Source organism: Hordeum vulgare, chromosome 1H (assembly GCF_904849725.1).
Source record: "Hordeum vulgare subsp. vulgare chromosome 1H, MorexV3_pseudomolecules_assembly, whole genome shotgun sequence".
Classification (NCBI taxonomy): Eukaryota; Viridiplantae; Streptophyta; class Magnoliopsida; order Poales; family Poaceae; genus Hordeum; species Hordeum vulgare.
In genome coordinates, this window is record NC_058518.1 from 232,462,317 (window position 1) to 232,481,271 (window position 18,955).

An 18,955-nucleotide genomic window follows, 5' to 3' on the forward strand; every position below is an offset into this window, starting at 1 on the left:
ATCACCCTCCCCACCATCGCCACAAAAACAGAGTCCCCACCAGCCCCGCCATCACCTCCAGGAGGACCACCAATAAGGGCTACTCCTCGGCCTCCTCCGACTCGGCCGCCGCCCAGACGGAGGACATCAACGCCGGCGTCTTCGCCACCGACGACCAACCCCGACGACGGATCCCTACCGAGAATGAGCAGTAACTACCGGATAGAAGAGCACTCACCTCAGTTCCTCGCCCTCCAGCGCCGGCGACGGTTGCAGATCCACCCTACGCCGCACCGAATCCCCCCTTTCCTCGCGCCGAATCCGCAGTTCGTCGCGCGGGGATTGCCGGATCCGCCTCCGCTTTCGCCAGACTGACTCTCGGGGGCAACGGCTTGTGAGGAGAATGGGGCGCGGATAATGAAAAAAACCCGAAATTTGAACAATCCCCCCTGAGGGCGTAAAAAAAGGTGGGCGGGGTCGGGGCGGTCAGTCGCGCGCTCGCAACCGCAAGATTCTGCACGAATCTTTGCGAGCCGCCCGCCGCCGGGAGGCGAGAGGTGCAGCGCCTCTCAATAGATTTTCCCAACAATGAGTTAAAATTATTTTTTTCATAAAAATAACCTACATACACACAGCCAAACAATATGCCGGTGATGGTTTAAAGATTGTTTTTCTCAACCAAACTCATATAAAAAAATACATACATACAACCAAACACGTCCTAGATCTACTTGCTCTGTGAATACCTTTCTCCTCAAAAGAAACGCGAAAATCTTTAGGGCTCCTTTGATTTAAAGGAATTCTATAGGATTTTTGAAGGATTGAAATCCTTAGGAATTTTTCCTGCATTGGTCCTTTGATTCATAGGATTGGATCCAATAGGAATTTTTCCTATGGAATCTTTTGTACTACATTTCATAGGAAATCAAACATCCACTCCAACCACTTTTTACAATTCTTTTGTTTTTTTCTGTGACATCAAACACTCCTTCCTAATCCTATAGGGTTCAAATGGACATACCACTTCAACCCTCTATTTTTCCTGTTCCTGCGTTTTCAAAATCCTTCAAATCAAAGAGGGGACGTGATATGCACGCACGCCGCACGTTGGTGGTGCCCTCGTGCGGCTGCAAATGCTATAGGAGAAACCAACTCCAAAGTCCAAAGTGAGTCCGAAGTCCAAACACGGTGGAGTAGTAACCAGTGAACCGGAGAAATCTCTGACCCCACTGCCTTCTTCCCCGATCTCCAGTCTCCAGTCTCCACCCTCACCTCACACCCGGGAATTCGGATCAGCACCAGAGCAGCAGCACGCTGGCAGTGAGTGGGAGCCTTCCAGTGGAAGGAGTCTTCCAATGGCGGCCACCTCCCCCTCCTTCTTCGCCCCGCCCCCCGCGGCTCTGATTCGCCACGGCGCTTCTCCCCGTCCTACCGCCGCGGCCTCCCCCTTCTCCTCCTGCCACTGCCACGGCCGACTCCAGCGCCCGTCTGTTCGAGCCCCCCGCCGCCGCCCTGCGGCCGCCCGTCCCGTGAGCATCGCCTTGTCTCGCCTCCTCCTCCTATTCGCTTGGAACGCGTCGCCAGAGTTTCTCAGTCATCGAGTTGCTCTTCGTCTACTTGGAGAGCCGGTTTACGAGTCGGGTCAACCCTAGCTGTTTGCTGTGTTTGAGATTGATGCGATCGGTGCCGCATCGCAGTTTTTATTTAATGGGATTCGTACCTCTTGCTATTTTCCTGCCGGGTTGCTGATTTCCTGTCCCGTGAAATGTGTGCTTTGTAGGTGAGGTTTCGCGTCAATGGTGTCTATGGGTGGCCGGCGGTGCTCAGGGGTTGGACTAAAAGGGGGTCGAGAAAGGGTTTATGCGCCGCTGGGGCACATGACGATGCTGTGAATCAAGTTGGCGAGGATGTCGACCACGACGACAACGGAGTCCGTGTTTCCAATGAGGCCCTCCGCGCCACCATCCGTAAGAGCAGAGAGGTGCTGGCGAGGCACAGAGATCTACTTGATCAGGTATCATTTGCACGTTTCGTTTCTCGAATGAAATGCATTTCTCCATACATTTCTTCTTCATGCTCTAATCGGTGTGGAGTACTACTCATTTTCTGAAAAATATTGTTACCCAACATTTGTGCCTGAAGTTCTAATCCAGGTCATGGCATGGTTACAGCAATTAGTGAGACTAAACTGCCTAGTGAATTTTGTTAAGGACACAGCATTATCACATCACATGACCTTCCTTCATATATAAAAAATGTCTTTTAGGTGCATATACGGGATCACTTTGTGAAAATGATAAATGCGGATATGAACTTCCTAAACTATGTCTTACTTTAGTCGGTAGATCACCCATTAAGCTCAGTTACACTGAAAAATGCCAGACCTCCAAGTTAAGTCGAAATGGCATACTCTTGCCCTCCTTGTATCTGTTGCGGTGCCTCCCGGAAGTTGAACTAGTAACCCTTTTTAGCCCAAATTTCAGACGCTAGACTGAACCACATGTGCATTCTAAGCAAATGGTTTATGCACAACTGGAATGGTTACAATTCCGAGGAACATGGTTGTCAGGGGTAGGCTGCTGGTAACAGCCCAACAGGGTATGTGTTACCAATGAGTAATTTGCCTCACCACCTTTAGAAGGAAATTAGAAATGCTGACACACAGAATCTACTGCATAAGGTGTGCTGGAATCGGAAATGTGTCTGATTGCATATTGGTTACAGATTGCAATGCACCAATATCTTTGTAAATGACCTTGCAGTGTACTTCTAACTATTTATGCTCATCATTTGCCTATTTCTGGAATTATTAGTACTCTTACCTTTATGTTTGCACGAATGATATGCAATTCACATTACATTATGTATGTGTTATTGTTTATTTACTTGCATTATACCATATGAAGCTCATCATCTATTGTATAATTTATTATTTGTGAAACCATTGTGGTTTGAATTGTAATACGCGGCCAGCTTATTCAGATATCAGAAAAGAAGAAGCTCATCTCTATTATTGAGGCCAGCTCCATTCATAATGAGCAAGAGCCATCCAGTGGTAGTCCCTTTTCACGTCCGGGTGCAGTTTCAGAGGGCGAAGAGATTGGCTATGATCTTCAGATGTACCTTGACAGGCGTTCACAAAAGTCCGAAATCCGTTCAACTCATGGAGAATCTATTAGTGGCCAGCATGAATACTATGGAAGTTTAGAAGGCAAACTTTCCAACACTGATGTTAATGGATCATATAGCAAGGTCAGCTATGTTTACTACCTGTACAAAACTTTCTCTAGTGCTGCTCCCAACGTATATGAACCACAATCTGTTAATGGTATGGAGCAGGATTATGAAAGGGGACACTCAGTTACTGAGGAAATAAATGACAATTCATCTTCTTCGGCCGCTGTAGAAGATATGAATATCATATTGGTAGCTGCAGAATGTGCTCCTTGGTCGAAAACAGGCAAGAACGGTTTAATAAAGCTTCAGTTTTCCAAGCTTTTTTATTTCTAAAATTGCAGATCCAAACTTAGCACCTCTAGGATGGAAACTGGAGAATGTGGCCCGAACATAATACCCCTTTCGGCCCAGTGTTAATTAAGTATTTCTTAGGGGTGTATAATTTTTTTTTGCAAAATGTTCTGCTTTACATATTGGAGGTTATGCATTTTATGCTGTAGTTTCTCACTTTAATATTTCCACGAGTGTTACCTATTCAAGTTATATGTGCGTTCACATCCATAGTTGCTGGTAATAGCTATAATCGAGGAAGAATACGAGAAATACGGAGGGTATGCATACTAAGTTATCCTATTGCTCATCCAGACGACTGCAGTGATACCTGAAGGCACAAGAAGAAGCACACGCCCATGCACACACCCCCACCTTCTAGCTTCTAGCCTAGTACTACTATTTTAAATAGCACATCATAGCGGAGAAGGGGCCATTGACTCATTGCCACTATTTAATGGCTGCTGTAGTACCTGAGACCTATTCCAATGGATCACTATAGAATTTTTTTACTCTTGTCAGGGCCATCCCTACAGTTTCTCGTGAAAATTACAAAATTGGAAGCAAGCTGGGCTACTTTCTGGCTTGCTCTGTCATCTTAGAAAAAAACTGCGTAGCAGTTTGTAGATACTTCCCGCTTAGTGCATTAGGACATGGATTTAACCAAAGGAATGGATTTTTGTCATCATCTAATGTTTAGAAGAGTCACGATTTCTACGCAACTTTTTCTCTTCATAACTACATGAACTAGATGTTGGTTCCTGTCAGGCTGTCACTTGGATGACTGAAGACGGCTTGGCACTGAGCGAAGTTTCTCAGTCATTGAGCAGGCGTTCACAGAAAGCAAGGCACAATGGATTTTGTTTGGATGTGATCTGCTTGGATGCTGAGCAGATCCATATATCTGGATAGTGTTTTCCTCTTGGTAAAGGTGCATGCATGCTATACCTTGGAATTGGATATTCAGAAAAGCAGCAAACACTTCTGGTTCAAATCAACTCCTAAACCTGGCCTAATAATATCCCAGGCCCACGTTGCTTGCACTTAAGTAGAACGACATTTCAGTTTCCCATCTGATGATGTTACCTATTTATCACCTGTTAGTTGAGTTTGAGCTCTGCCTGAGTAGGCTAAGCTGTGCAATAAGTTAATTATGCAGAATATTTTCCATATATGGCAACTTTGTTGTTGTGATTCTGAAGAGGATGTTTTCAGTTATTTGATAGCCCCCTTTACCCCTCCAAAAAAAAAAGTTAAAGTAGCTTCATGAAATGATACCGTACTCTCAAGTGGTGCCTCATTCTTGAGTTTGGCACTCATCCTGAGCCACAAGTTCCTGATTCATCACTTGAGCTCCTATTCATGCTTACTTCTCCTAGAAGATAAATTCAGAAGTGATTAACAAGTTAAATGGTCTATCCATGCCTTTTGTTGATTTATAGCTGTCCTTTTATGTTTCTCTAATTCACTGAAACCAACTCTGTAAAGGCTTTCTTTGCAAAAAAAAGTGGGTTAGCTTCTGCTAATAGTCAGCATCCCTTGTTTTGTTTCTATTTTTTGGAGGTCGTATGAAATCTGTGCAAATGTTATCATTAAGCTGAAAGTCAGTTCGGTAATCAGACGAGCGAGCACAATTTTCATTGCTGTATAATATAATAAGTATACATAGCTGCACATGATTTCAAGCCTGAAGACATTGCTCATTTCGTTTCTAATGGCTTACTAAGGGAGCTGTAACCATGTTTTTAATCTTCTGCAGGTGGACTTGGGGATGTTGCTGGAGCTTTGCCTAAGGCTTTGTCAAAGAGAGGTCATCGTGTCATGGTATGTTTCTATAAGCCGCCTTATGATGATATTGTGAATAGAGACTCAACTAAGCTGCTAACAGTTGGTAAATGCCGCAAGTCAGCATGGAAGATAAGCAGATGATGTTTAACGTTCATGAAGTAGCTTATTAAACCGGTAAATGACCTAAAATTGGAAACTTATGTCGCCAACTGAATAAAACTGGCAAGAGAAACTCATAGGTATCATGATGTTTGTGCCCAGTAAAACCTGAATGAATATTTCATGAGTAAACAGTTGTGGTAATCATTACATTTAGTCTCATGTAAAATGAGTCATTAACAAAAGAGTAAATTTCATATTTTACCCCCAAGTTTTGGGTTCTTGACATATTTTTCCCAATTTAAAAGAAACTCCTCCATTTTACTCCATTTAACCAAACTCCTGCCACTTTTTACCCTTCCAAATTTTCTAGTGCTTTCACAAGTCAGATGTACAACTCCGCCTATGTTGTCTCAACATAGCCGGTCCCAAGCCCGGGTAATCTCCAAAGAACTAGCCATAGCCCGGTCCACATGCCAGAACCATGAGTTGGTTTCGAGATCTTATGGGCTTTAGCTCTAGCCTACCTCAACTTGTTTGGGAGTAAAAGCTTTGTTGTTGTTTCACAAGTAGGACATACATATCATTGTTTATATGGTGTGCCACGAAAATGATATATGGGTCACCACATCACCGCTGTCCTGGTCACCTTCCTCTCATGTCTCTACCGGCAGGCTATGTTTTTTTTGGGCTATGCATGTTTACGCAGCTCATGAGTACTTTCCAGTCATACACGAACTACATGCTAGCGAAGCTTAGAGATTTGATAACTCCGGCAAGACGTGCAAGTACACAAGACAAAGCATGTGCGCAGGAACTTGACCGAGTCTCCCTAGAGGTTGGCTCACGTACGCAGCAAGGCTGGCTAGCCAACTCTAGCTGATTGATTTATCACCGGGGAACTCACGGAACACACACAAAGATGTACACGTCAGGCGACATGCGGGTTGATGGCAATGGGGGGCTAGCCGGTCTCACTTAAGTCCAGCGATGTGCTTCTCTAGTTGACGGCGGTGGTAGTGGGTAAACACCGGCAGAAGTGTGGTTAAATGGAGTAAAATGAAAGATTTTTCCTTAAACGGGGTAAATTCTTTCAAAATGATCAAACTTAGGTGTAAAAGATGGAATTAACTCTTAACAGAAAGAATGATGTATTAGCAGTGTACATTGGGCTGCAGAAGCCCAAAGCCCTGGGTAGAGGACCGACATCTTCACTCGGCACCAGGAGTTAGAGGTGTAACACCCCAAGCCACCCCTGAGTTGGCTGTCATTACTCCTGGTTATCATCTAGGCTCAACTGCTCCACAGACCAACACAAGTCCTTCGACATATTTGGGCTGTAGAAGCCCAACACCTTGCATAGAGAACCGATATCTTTGCTCTCCACCAGGAGTGAGAGGTGTAACGCCCCAGCCACCCCTGGGCTGGCAGTCATTACCCCTGGCTATCAACTAGGCTCAAGACTGGCCCCACAGACCAACACAAGTCTTTCCGGCACACTTTGTCTTTACTCTGGGAAACTTTCTGATCGATCAACCATCCCCATATTGCTCCCAGCCAAGCATGCTTAACCAGAAGGTTCTTAGGAGATGAGCTTCTAGAAAAGAAGATGCATCTTGTTGATATGAGTAGTGCTGTCAACTTTTAAAGCTACGATGTCACATAGCCCCCCCCCCCCCCCCCACACACACACCCCAAAAGGACCCGACGTCCTCGTGCGCCGGCCCACCAGGAGCAAGGTGAAGGCAGCTTGCTGAAGTTGTCCACCGCCTCAGAGAAGAGATTAGCACAGTCACGTCTAAGGGCAGGGGAGTCACCTGCAGCACCACCAGCAGGCCACTGCCGCCTGCTGCCTCCAACTAGCTACCTGCAGCTGTCAGGCCGGAGAGGTGCCCGGCAGCAAAGGGGCAAGATGCCGGCCAGATCTGATGGAGCGCTGGTCACACAGATCTGGGCCACCTGTTGAACCCCATTGGCGCAATCGACCACCCACAGAGGAGACATGGGATGGGACCTTAGTGACACGACGCAGCCAGAATATGGCGACCAAAGGATGCGGGAAAGGCCTTGCTACAGGTTTGTACCGTCTCGCAAGTCACCTTTGACAGCTGAGCCGCTTGGTCGCGGGGTGTGGGGGGGAGGGAGGTGGAACCGTGGAAGTACTTGAATACTAAATAGACTACCTTTCAGTTGTAGCTTTGATAACTTGTTTACATGTATACATTTACAGGCTATAGTACCAATGTATGGAAACTATGAAGAACCTCACCAAATAGGAGAACCAAAGAGGTACCAGGTCGCAGGGCAGGTGTTTTTCCCTCTTCTGTCATAATAGCTTTATCTTGTGATAGTATAGTTCCTTTTGAAAACACGTTCTTTGTACAGGATATGGAGGTAAAGTATCATCATGCATACATAGATGGCGTGGATTTTGTATTTATCGACAATCCTATCTTTCACAATGTTGAGAGTGAAATTTATGGCGGAGACCGAACAGTAAGTAATTTAATATTCTGCTTAGGCCCTGTTTGGAACCATAATAGATTATAATAATCTGGTTTATGAACATAGATTATATAAACTGGTTTATAAAAATAATCTAGGTGGGCATGTTTGGAGGCCAGATTATATAAACTGTAAACCAGCTTTTAAATTGTGCAATGACATGTTTGCCCTCTGTTTTTTTTTGCGATGGGAAAACGGTGCGGTGGCAGTACCTTGTAAATAGCTCAAAGTTAATAAGGGTAACATGTCTTTATTAATCCATAATCTGATTTTAGCTGGGTTAGAGTAGCTTATGAGTTTTTAATAATCTGGTCATCTAGTTTTTATAATCTATAGTATAAACTGCCCTGTTTGGAAACATAATAGCTTATAAAAACCAGATTATATAAACTGGATGAATCCAAACAGGGCCTTACTATACTACATTGCATATTTGCAAAAGCTGAGATGTTATTTATGTTGTAGCAGCCAGTTGTCTTTTCTCTGCCTTTTGGGGTTGCTTATTATTGAGATGAGTAGGTCAATTTTTTTCTGCAGGATATCTTGAAACGAATGATCTTGCTGTGCAAAGCAGCTGTAGAGGTAAATTCTCTTGCGACTAAACCATTTCTCTCTCCAGGCACGGACACTCCATAAGAACATGTAAATTTATTTCATGGAAATAAGTACACCAACACTAACATGTACTCCCTCCGTTCCTAAATATAAGTCCTTAAAGAGATTGGCATCTTTCGTATGTAGACTCATAATGAAATATCTTAAAAGACTTATATTTAGGAACGGAGGGAGTACATTAACATTGTTTTGCTCTGCTTTTTCTATGATTGGCATCTTTCTTCCTCAGTATGCTTATAGAAAACATAATCACCTTGATCTAGGCTCCATGGTGTGTTCCATGTGGTGGTTTTTGCTATGGTGATGGAAATCTAGTATTCATTGCAAATGATTGGCACACTGCATTACTGCCTGTTTATTTGAAGGCTTATTATCGTGACAATGGTTTCATGATATATGCCCGCTCTGTCCTTGTGATACACAATATAGCACATCAGGTAACGTTTCTTCTCCTTAATCTCACCTTTTTATCTGATATGTATTTCAGTATTTGTCGCACTCTTTTGCTACGTATTCCATGGATTTTACATGGAAATGGCCGTTCTATAGAAGGTATCTTCTATGACAAACATCCACATACTGCATATTTGTCCTTGTTGGCCAATGCTATGAATATATAAAGCATAGTATTTCTAGTTTCCTGTTAAATAAATAGACAGTCTTTTATGAAAATAAATTTGCTTTTCGTGTATCATTACTTATGCAACACCAAAATAGACATCTCAAATGTTAAATTTCAAGGTTAGGGCATCTGCAACGCCAACCCCCAAAACTAACACACTATTTGTCCGCGGACACTGATGTGGTAGCTAGCCATCCAATCTTGTCCCAAAAATGTCCGCCCTTGTTTTTTTCTAAGACAGCAACAATCAAAATAAATATAGAAAATATCACAATTCATCTATAAATAACATGCAAATATCCCTAGTACAACAATGGTTTAAATGTAAATATTACATCCGAGATAACTGGATGTTCAACAAGTTTTTTGAATTCACCGATTCCAAATTCTACGATACTCGAGTCAGAATTGGCACATGTCATCTACACATACTGCCCCTTGAGCTTCATCCAACAATGTATGTGCGTGAATGGCTTGCCCTCGGTCCTACAGTACAACACGACGTCACGTGCAGGCTATACAAACGTGTAGAGCAATATTGAGTGAACGAATGAATTGACCAACATGCAGAGCAGCAAGAAGCAAAACTTATGATCTCCATGGTTGAGGCGCCCAATGGTCACATTGTCTCCACTCAATGAATCACACCGCAACACTTCATGACGTAGTTGCAGATGGTGTACCATCGATGTGATATCGACTTCACATTGCGTTCATAGAGGACATGCATGTCGTAGGGTGAGTTCTCTTTTGCTCATGAAGCGAAGCATGCACGCGCTGCCAAAACGTTGTTCCCTTGAGTTCCTGCATACAAAGCCCGCAGAATACGACTAACCAGTCATCACACAACAACTCATCCTCGATCACCGAGTACCCCGCCATCGAATTACTCTATGAACTCTATGAAAATAGCAAAAGTTCAACGAAAAGGCTCAATGGCATTTGACCGAAAACCTGCCGGGCGTGGTGTTCGCTATGGACGGCGTCGGTAGGGGGGCGGAGGGTACCTGGCTATGAAAGGATCCTGCGTGGACGGCGGCATAGTCCAAGGCGGGCAGGCGCGTTGGTGGGGGCTGCAGATGTCCGAGGATGCCTAGGCGTCGGTCGGAGAGGTACAATAACGGCGTCAGACGAGGAGGGTGCGGATGGAAGCAAGGGGGGAGCAGGGGCGAAGCGGACGAGAAGTGGACGCGGAAGGGGATTTCTATGGGCCGGGGTTGCCGAAGTCCTACGTGGCAGCGGTCCGGACTCCAGCAAAGCCCCCTCCCCCCCCCCTTCACATTGCGTTCATGGATGACATGCATGTCGTAGGGTGAGAAGTTCTCTTTTGCTCATGAAACGAAGCATGCACGCGTTGCCAAAATGTCGTGCCCTTGAGTTCCTGCGTACAAAGTCCGCAAAATACGACCAACCAGTCATCACACAACAACTCATCCTCGATCACCGAGTACCCCGACGTCGAATTACTCTAGGAAACAAGAAAAGTTCAACAAAAAGGCTCAATGGCATTTGACCGAACACCTGCCGGGTGTGGTGTCCGTTATGGATGGCGTCGGCAGGGGGGCAGAGGGTACCTGGCTACGGAAGGATCATGGGTCCAAGGCGGGCAGGCGCATTGGTGGGGGCTGCGGACGTCCGAGGATGCTTGGGCGGCGGGCGAAGAGGTACAATAACAACGTCAGACGAGGAGGGTGCGGATGGAAGCAAGGGGGGGGGGGAGAAGTGGATCCGGAGGCTGTGGGAGTCCTACGTGGCAGCGGTCCGGACTCCCGCAAAGCCCCCTCCCCCTGTCTGCTTCCGTTTTGCAGGAAAACGGACAGCCGGATGCGTCAGCGGACTGATGCGGGACTGTGTTGGATGGCAAAATGCGTCCGGACAGCTCGGTCCGGACGGTTGCGGGTGATTTGAGGGTCCGCGTTGGAGATGCCCTTAACATGACATGCAAACAATGTCATCAAGATGGGTGTGGTTTCTGGAATGCTGTTAGGGGCTTTAATTTTGCAAATTCACAAAAAGAAAGCCATTCATCACTCATATAACAAAACATGTGCATCCTATCCTCACAAGGGATCTTGAAAAGACGTTTTTTTTACTGGAGAGCACAATGTATCACACTATCCGTTAGTGTACATTGTCTTCATAAAAGTAGTTCCTTACATTTACAGATGACCAAAACAGTATCAGTTAGCTTATGTTGTCATTATAATATCTTCTGTTTGCAGCCTTGGGTAGTTCTATAGTGTAAATTTGTAATCCTAGTCTGTTTGTTGCTTTGATATATACTATAATATACTCCCTCCGTTCCTAAATATAAGTCTTTTAAGCGATTTCATTAAGGGTCTACATACGAAGCAAAATGATTGAATCTATACTCTAAAGTATGTCTATATACATCCGTATGTAGTCCACTAGTGAAATCTCTACAAAGACTTATATTTAGGAACGGAGGGAGTACTTAACACTAATCTCCCTAGAATTGGAGAGTCCACATTCAGTTGGGGTCTCCAATTGACATTGTGACACCCGCTTTTGACTTGGTCAACAATTTCTCAAAGCTCCCTTATTTAATTATTTTATTTATACCTCTATAACACTATGCTCCTTAGTTTTAAAAAGTCCACATTCAATTGAGGTCTTCAAGACTCCAATTAAAATTGGGTCACCCGATTTTGACCGGGTCAACAATTTCTTAGAACTCACTCGTTCAATTCTTTAGACAAATACACTATACTTCCTAATGGGTTTGGTTTACTATTTTGACCGAACCAACAGTTTTTCAAATCAATCAACAACAACCAGCCTATAAAAACATATCAATCACGCTCATGCAGCCGCCGAGTAGCAATTTTCCCACATATACAAGGTTGGTTGGCATATAATATAGAATCACACCATGAAAGGCCCATCAAATTACCGAATTATAAATAAAAATAAAACACACTATGCCCCCCCCCCCCCCTCAAACGAAATATTCCATTAGTTTCAAATTATAAGGGGTATTAATTTCTTGGAAAGTTAAATTCTTCAACCTTGACCAAGTTGAGAGCAAAAATACCGACATCCATAATACAACAACAACCAAGCCTTTCAGTCCCAAACAAGTTGGGGTAGGCTAGAGTTGAAACCCATAAGATCTCGAAGCCAAGTCATGGCTCACCGACATCCATAATATAAAATAAAAATATGAAAATTCATTTAACAATGAATCAAGTCACAACAATTTGATATTATGGATTTTGATATATTTATCTACAAATTTAATCAAATTAAAAAGGTTTGACATTTAAAAAAAGCAACACACATTGTATTTTGAAACATAATGATTAGTTTTTTTTTAATCTAACAGCGCAGCCAAGCACGTCCAGTCCTTCTAGTAATGATTATTTCCCATCAAACATATGATCCATCCAGATGAGTTAACTTTAATTTCTGTTCCAGGGCCGTGGCTCCTTGGACGATTTCAGTTACCTGGATTTGCCCAGTAACTACATGGACCTTTTCAAACATCATGACCCATTTGGAGGTGATCATCTAAACATATTTGCCGCTGGAATTAAAGCTGCAGACCGTTTACTTACTGTAAGCCATGGTTATGCATGGGAGCTCAAAACTCCTGAAGGTGGTTGGGGCCTTCATGGGATCATAAACGAAAGTGATTGGAAATTCCAAGGCATTGTAAATGGTATCGATACCACTGATTGGAATCCTAGGTGTGATGTCCACCTGAAATCAGATGGATACTGCAACTATTCTCTGGAAACTGTTGAAGCAGGTAAAGCACAGTGTAAAGCAGCATTGCAGAGAGAGCTTGGTCTTCCGGTCCGTGGGGATGTTCCCGTGATTGCTTTCATTGGACGGCTAGAAAATCAAAAAGGCGTAGACCTGATAGCAGAAGCAATGCCATGGATAACTGGTCAAGATGTACAGGTAATACTGCTGGGCACCGGAAGGCAAGACCTGGAAGACACGTTGAGGAGGCTTGAAAGTCAGCATTACGACAGAGTTAGGGGGTGGGTTGGTTTCTCCGTCAGGTTGGCTCATCGTATGACTGCAGGAGCTGATGTACTGTTGATGCCGTCGAGGTTTGAGCCGTGTGGGTTGAACCAGCTCTATGCGATGATGTATGGGACCGTGCCGGTGGTGCATGCGGTGGGTGGCCTTCGAGACACCGTCCAGCCCTATAATCCCTATGAGGAGGCTGGGCTTGGCTGGACTTTTGAAAATGCGGAAGCGAACAGGATGATCGATGCGCTGGGGCACTGCCTGAACACGTACAGGAACTACAAGTCTAGCTGGGAGGGACTCCGGAGGAGAGGGATGGTGCAGGACCTAAGCTGGGATACTGCTGCTAAACGCTATGAGGAGGTTCTTGTTGCTGCCAAGTATCAGTGGTGACTGGTGAGTTGATCCACGAGCCCACTGATGGTTGTCATTCACAGACGGGAAGACACTTTTCTTGTGTGTTTGCCCAGTATCCCAAGTTGAGCATGTTGGTTGAAACTGGAAAGACGAAATCTTTCCTGTCAGAGCCCAAGTCATTCCCACCAAGGCAACTGTTAGCCTACTTCCTAGGCGAAAGATGCTGAAGAGGTGGTTCTTGGAGGAGGTTTAAGCAGCACATGGAAGATTCAGCGGACGGCACAGTAAACGCCCCATGGAAGGAATGACTGAGCGGCAAACGTGATGCATTTCTGAAGCAGCCTCTGTTCCCACAGGATGAGCTTAGTTAGATGCTCTAGCTCTGGAATCATTGCTTCGTTTATTTGATAGGTCGGCTGTACATTACATCTCGTCATTTCTTAGAGCAAAGTCAATTGTAGCACGAGGTTACCTGGTTTCGAGCGTTCCATGTGATTAGAGTAGTTTCTCGTTTTATTCACCCCTTCACGTTGGTCTGGGTTTTGCAATGCTGCTTTATACCATGCTTGAGTCTGTAATGCCGGTCACGGTCAGGGTCAGGGTCAGCCGGTGGCTTGCGTCCCGGGACATGCATGTTTCAGTCGAGGGAATGTCCAACCGCCACATGCAGCGATCGTGCGTGTTGGCAAACCCATAGGAGATGCTGGAGAAGAAGTGGTCCAGAACAGGACACAAGGTATCACCACCAGATTGCTTCACCTCACAAGTTCTTCTCTTCCGTGAAAAGGTTTCTTCCTCCCCCGCCTGCAGGGCACGGCAACCCTAGTGTCCAAGCCCAACCCATATAAATGTAGGCATATGCGCGTAGCCAGCCTTTGCAACCAAGTAGGAGTACCCCATACTCACCAGCTAGATTCCTCGGCGTCCCAAAGCCGTTTTCGCCGCTTCAATTTGGTTCATTCTCATTCGTCCACGCATCAGCTCTCACTCAAGCAGTGCCTCCATCATCTGCCTCATTGGCCCAACAAGTTATTCAAGAGAAATCAGTCATGGCCGCCACCGCTGGCCGCGCGTACGAGGACTTCGTGCCGCCGCACAACATGGTCACCGAGCCGGCGACCCACACCCTCTCCGTTGATCTCACCGCCGCAGGTACGCACCGCACCCCCCTACATATCAGTACCTACCTCTTCTTTGCTGACTTGTTCGGCCGCATGGCACGAGTTGTACTCCCTCTGTTGTGACTTAAAAATGACTCACTTTTATATTAATTTTAATATAAAATAGAATCATTTTTGACTCACTTATTTTTGAGACGAGTGATTATATGCGCTGATTTACAACCTGTGCCGATCGCAGGGTACAAGAAGGAGCACATCAGGGTGCAGCTGGTCCGCAGCCACGGGCTGGTGGTCGTGCGCGGCGAGCGCGCCGTCGCGGGCAACCGCTGGAGCCGCTTCCGCCTGGAGTTGAGCGTGCCCGACGGCTGCGACGTCAAGGGCATCCACGCGAGGTTCGAGGGCGGCGTCGTGCGGGTCACCATGCCCGGGCTAAGGACCGGGCCGGCGGCCGCGGTTAAAGAGAAGGAGGAGCCCCCGGCGGCAAAGGCTGATGCATCTGCAGGAGACAAGGAAAACGAGAAAGTGCAGAGACAGTCGGCGGAGGAGCGCGGGGCCAACGCGGTGAAAGACAGTGGCCGCCTTGATCGAGGACAAGGTACCCCTGCCCACGACGTCCGCGGAGTGGAGGCACCGGCGCCGGCGCCGGCTTCAGGCCGTGGATACAGCTACCTCCCTGAACGGAGAAAGCTTGTGACTACCGTGGTTGGCGCGGTGCTTGTCCTGTTTAGCCTTGGCATCTACGTCAGGTACAGCTTCGGCCCATGAGCTGAGCAGAGGGAGAGGTGTTGAGTGTTGACCACACTCCACGTCCGAGGAGCCTAAACGATTTGGCGCCAATCGACGTGCAAGTGTGATAGTGCTAAACGATCGTCCGATTGAATATGTAAATTGTGTCCTAAACCTAAACTACAGCTGCTAAAGATTTGTGAATCATGACGGCTTCTTTAGTCTGATACCAACATGTACACCTTTTATTTCATTCTCTCTCTCTCTATATATATAAGGCTATAAGAGCATCTTCAATAGGCGTCCAACGCGCGACGAGTTAAAATCTGATTTGCGGCGCGTCCATCGCTAGGTTTGGCGCGGATCGCAGTGCTGGCTCCAGCAGCTGCGTTAAAATTCAGCACGGGCGCAGCTCCAGCAGCTCCTGCGAGCAGCCGACGCTCACATTTGTTTATTTAGGACATAAATTTCACACATCAACATAAAACACATGGCATATAATTTGATTCACAAACATCATTCAACCAAGTTCATGCTCAAATGTTCATGCCCACAAGTTCAAATTCATGCCCACAACATCATTCAACGAAGTTCAAAATGCAAACCAAGTTCATGACACAAACGAAAGGGACAACAATGAAGCCTCGTCTTCACCCTCATCTTCCTCCGATTCATCCGACTCCGCCGAAGACAATTCTTCCTCCTCCTCTCCATTGTTGCGCGCCGCATCCTCATCACGTGAAGCTCGGAAGGTGTTGTCAAGATCGTGGGAAGGTGGCACACCGGCGCCCGGAGATGCACCCATGCCGCCAATGAGAGCCGCAAAACTCATGCCAACCAAGCCACCCATGTCGTCCAAGCCGCCCGGAGGTGGTCCGAAGCCACCCATGCCTCCCATGGTCTCCATGGTAGCTCCAAAGCCACCCGTGGAAACCATGCCGCTCATGGTGGCTCCAAAGCCACCCATGGCACCAATGCCACCCATGCCGCCAAGGCCACCGCCATCCATGCCGCCAAGGGCACCGCCACCCATTGCGCGAATCATGGCTCTTTTTTGGACCAAAACTTGTTCACGACAAGATTTACATACTCCTTTTGCGCATCATTAAACAAAGATGTGTCCAAGAAGAACAAGTGCTCCTCCCATTTCAACAATTTAGATCGCTCCTCCATGCCCACCTTCCTCTCCTCCAATGCCACTTTCCTCTACTCGGCCGTCACCCTCCTCTCCTCGGCCGCCAACCTCCTCTCCTCGGCCGCGGCATCTTGGTTCCTTGCCATTTTCCTCATCCCATTGGCTTCTTTTCTTGCGTTGACAATTACTTTCATAGCATTTTTGAGCTCATCATCTCTTTTCCTCTTCTTCTTTTCTTTTGTGTCTTTCTTGGTGCCATCCGGTCATTTGGGCTTCGAGTATGAAACCGAGTTTGGTGTGGGGGCTTCTCTTGCCTTCTTCACTTGATGCATCCTCCTCATCATCATCTTTCAAATCAATTGTTCGCTTGCGTTTTTTGCTCAAATCGAAATCATCAATATCCTCACGCTTCTTCCATTTCTCATCATCCTTCAGTACTTCGTAGCAATGAGGCAAGGTAAATGGCCTTCCTTTCTTTATCTTCCCCTTCTTGGTCCTCTTCTCCTCTCCTTTGAACAAGTTTTGTGCAATATTTAACTACATGAAAACAAAACAAGTTAGCACAAGGAACACCAACAACAAGCATGATGATGAACATGACGAATGATGAAATGATACTTACCCTATCGTTATCATTGGTGCCACTTGGGTTCAACTTGTCAACTGCTTTTTGTGCGGCCGCCCATTGTTGACAATCCTTGTTGATGGTCGACCATCGGGAGCGAAGCGATCATGCAGAGCGGTCAATTCCACTCACGTTTCGAAGGTCAAAGTGTTCTTTCATCCGGAGCAAATAAGCATCTTTACTTTGATCGCCTCCAACGGATGGATCCCTCGACACATCCAACCAAGTTTTGCGTAGCACGACGTCTTCTTCTTTGGTGTAGTTGCCTCCTCTTCCTTTCGGTGCGCCGACAATGCCCTCACCATCCTTGTCCACCTCGAACTCATGGTCTTCGAAATGCATGTCATTGGTTTGAGACCAATGTGAATTGTTCGAGCCAACACCCATAGTTGACATGTATGCACCGTCGTTGACACTATAAAGTATCTAGAACAATGCAAATAAGCTATCTATATGTATGCATTCAAAAAATAACAAGAAAAAAAAAGTTGGGGGGGGGGATTTTCTATCTTTGGGGCATATCGTCGAACACATTGTGCGCGTCGGCCGCCGGCTCAACAAGTGAGCTCGCCGGCACTTCGGTAGCCGCCTCGCCCCTCACACGCCCTGCAAGCTTCTTCCTCGACGCCTTCGAGGTGCCGGAGCCACCCGCCGCCTTGTTCTTCTTCGCGGATGTCTTGCCCTTCTTCGGCCGCGCCGCATTTGGGAGCTTTGAGGGGCTTCATCACGGCGGGCGCCGACGCCGGCGCGACAATGCCCGCTGCTGAGGTCATCCGCTGTCACGCCCAAGATGCGACCCTATCCTCAATTTTGCACGAAGGCCTCGTTAGGGATAGAAGCGCATCTCGTCGTGTCGCAAGAATGGATATCGTTACAAGTACATGTACTGAAAAGATGAGATATATATAGAATTGGCTTACACTCGCTGCAAGCTACATCAGAGTCACAACAGTACAATATATAATCATCATGAAGAAGAGCAGGGTCCGACTACGGACGAAAACAAACGAGAAAAGAAGAACGACGTCCATCCTTGCTATCCCAGGCTGCCGGCCTAGAACCCATCCTAGATCGAAGAAGAAGAAGAAGAAGAAGCACTCCAAATGAGCAACCAACGCGCTCGCGTCAAGTAACCTTTACCTTTACCTACAACTGGTGTTGTAGTAATCTGTGAGCCACAGGGGACTCAGCAATCTCATTTCCAAAGGTATCAAGACTAGCAAAGCTTAAAGGGTGAGGTAAGGTTAAGTGGTGAGGTTGCAACAGCGGCTAAGCATATATTTGGTGGCTAAACTTACGAGTACAAGAAATAAGAGGGGGAAGATCTACGCATAGCGGACGTGACTACTGATGATCAAATGAATGATCCTGATCACCTACCTACGTTAGACATAACCCACCGTGTCCTCGATCGGAGAAGGAACTCACGAAAGAGACAGTCACGGTTACGCACAGAGTTGGCATATTTTAATTAAATTAACTTCAAGTTATCTAGAACCAGTGTTAAACAAAGTTTCCACGTTGCCACATAACCGCGGGCACGACTTTCCGAAAGATTTAACCCTGCAGGGGTGCTCCAACTAGTCCATCACAAATTACCAAAAGCCGCATAGAAATCCTCGATCACGAAGCTCGCGATCTCGTCGAATTTCTTAGTGGAAAACCTCAACTCTGAGATTATCCAAAGCATCACCGGAATCCCGATGCACAAGATATCTTGTCAAAGGTAAAACTAATCCAGCAAGGCCGCCCGACGTGTCGACGTACCCGATAGGAGCCACGTATCTCGTTCTCAAGACACGACGGATGGAACTAGCTACGAGTGCCAAACCTCGAGTTTCCTCGCGGTGGCCCCGCAGGCAGACCGTTTGGGA

At 46.3% G+C, this 18,955-nt stretch overlaps 2 protein-coding genes across 4 annotated transcripts; both read left to right on the plus strand.

Moving 5' to 3' along the window:
* The first annotated feature begins 1,096 nt into the window (after positions 1 to 1,096).
* LOC123429483 (soluble starch synthase 2-1, chloroplastic/amyloplastic-like) lies at positions 1,097 to 13,990 on the plus strand. 3 transcript variants are annotated; one of them, XM_045113520.1, is made up of 10 exons: positions 1,097 to 1,508; positions 1,760 to 1,993; positions 2,953 to 3,231; positions 3,319 to 3,439; positions 5,246 to 5,310; positions 7,604 to 7,681; positions 7,759 to 7,869; positions 8,398 to 8,460; positions 8,757 to 8,930; positions 12,554 to 13,990. In XM_045113520.1, the coding sequence occupies exons 1-10, from the start codon at positions 1,335 to 1,337 to the stop codon at positions 13,508 to 13,510; spliced, it is 2,256 nt and encodes a 751-aa protein (XP_044969455.1). In that variant the 5' UTR covers positions 1,097 to 1,334; the 3' UTR covers positions 13,511 to 13,990. The 3 variants fall into 3 exon arrangements, with proteins under 3 accessions (XP_044969455.1, XP_044969448.1, XP_044969461.1); XM_045113526.1 differs by having other exon boundaries at positions 1,098 to 1,508; positions 2,962 to 3,231; positions 8,416 to 8,460; XM_045113513.1 differs by having other exon boundaries at positions 2,962 to 3,439; positions 8,416 to 8,460.
* A 60-nt stretch (positions 13,991 to 14,050) lies between these two features.
* On the plus strand, positions 14,051 to 15,574 carry LOC123429507 (inactive protein RESTRICTED TEV MOVEMENT 2-like). The gene is made up of 2 exons (XM_045113538.1): positions 14,051 to 14,626; positions 14,834 to 15,574. The coding sequence occupies exons 1-2, from the start codon at positions 14,524 to 14,526 to the stop codon at positions 15,358 to 15,360; spliced, it is 630 nt and encodes a 209-aa protein (XP_044969473.1). The 5' UTR covers positions 14,051 to 14,523; the 3' UTR covers positions 15,361 to 15,574.
* Positions 15,575 to 18,955: the final 3,381 nt, after the last annotated feature.

Coding starts and splice junctions, on each gene's coding strand:
- LOC123429483 (XM_045113513.1), top strand. CDS start 1,335: ATGGCGGCCACCTCCCCCTCCTTCTTCGCCCCGCCCCCCGCGGCTCTG. Junction 1,509..1,759: donor GCCCTGCGGCCGCCCGTCCC/GTGAGCATCGCC, acceptor TGTGCTTTGTAG/GTGAGGTTTCGCGTCAATGG. Junction 5,311..7,603: donor AGAGAGGTCATCGTGTCATG/GTATGTTTCTAT, acceptor ATACATTTACAG/GCTATAGTACCAATGTATGG.
- LOC123429507 (XM_045113538.1), top strand. CDS start 14,524: ATGGCCGCCACCGCTGGCCGCGCGTACGAGGACTTCGTGCCGCCGCAC. Junction 14,627..14,833: donor CGTTGATCTCACCGCCGCAG/GTACGCACCGCA, acceptor TGCCGATCGCAG/GGTACAAGAAGGAGCACATC.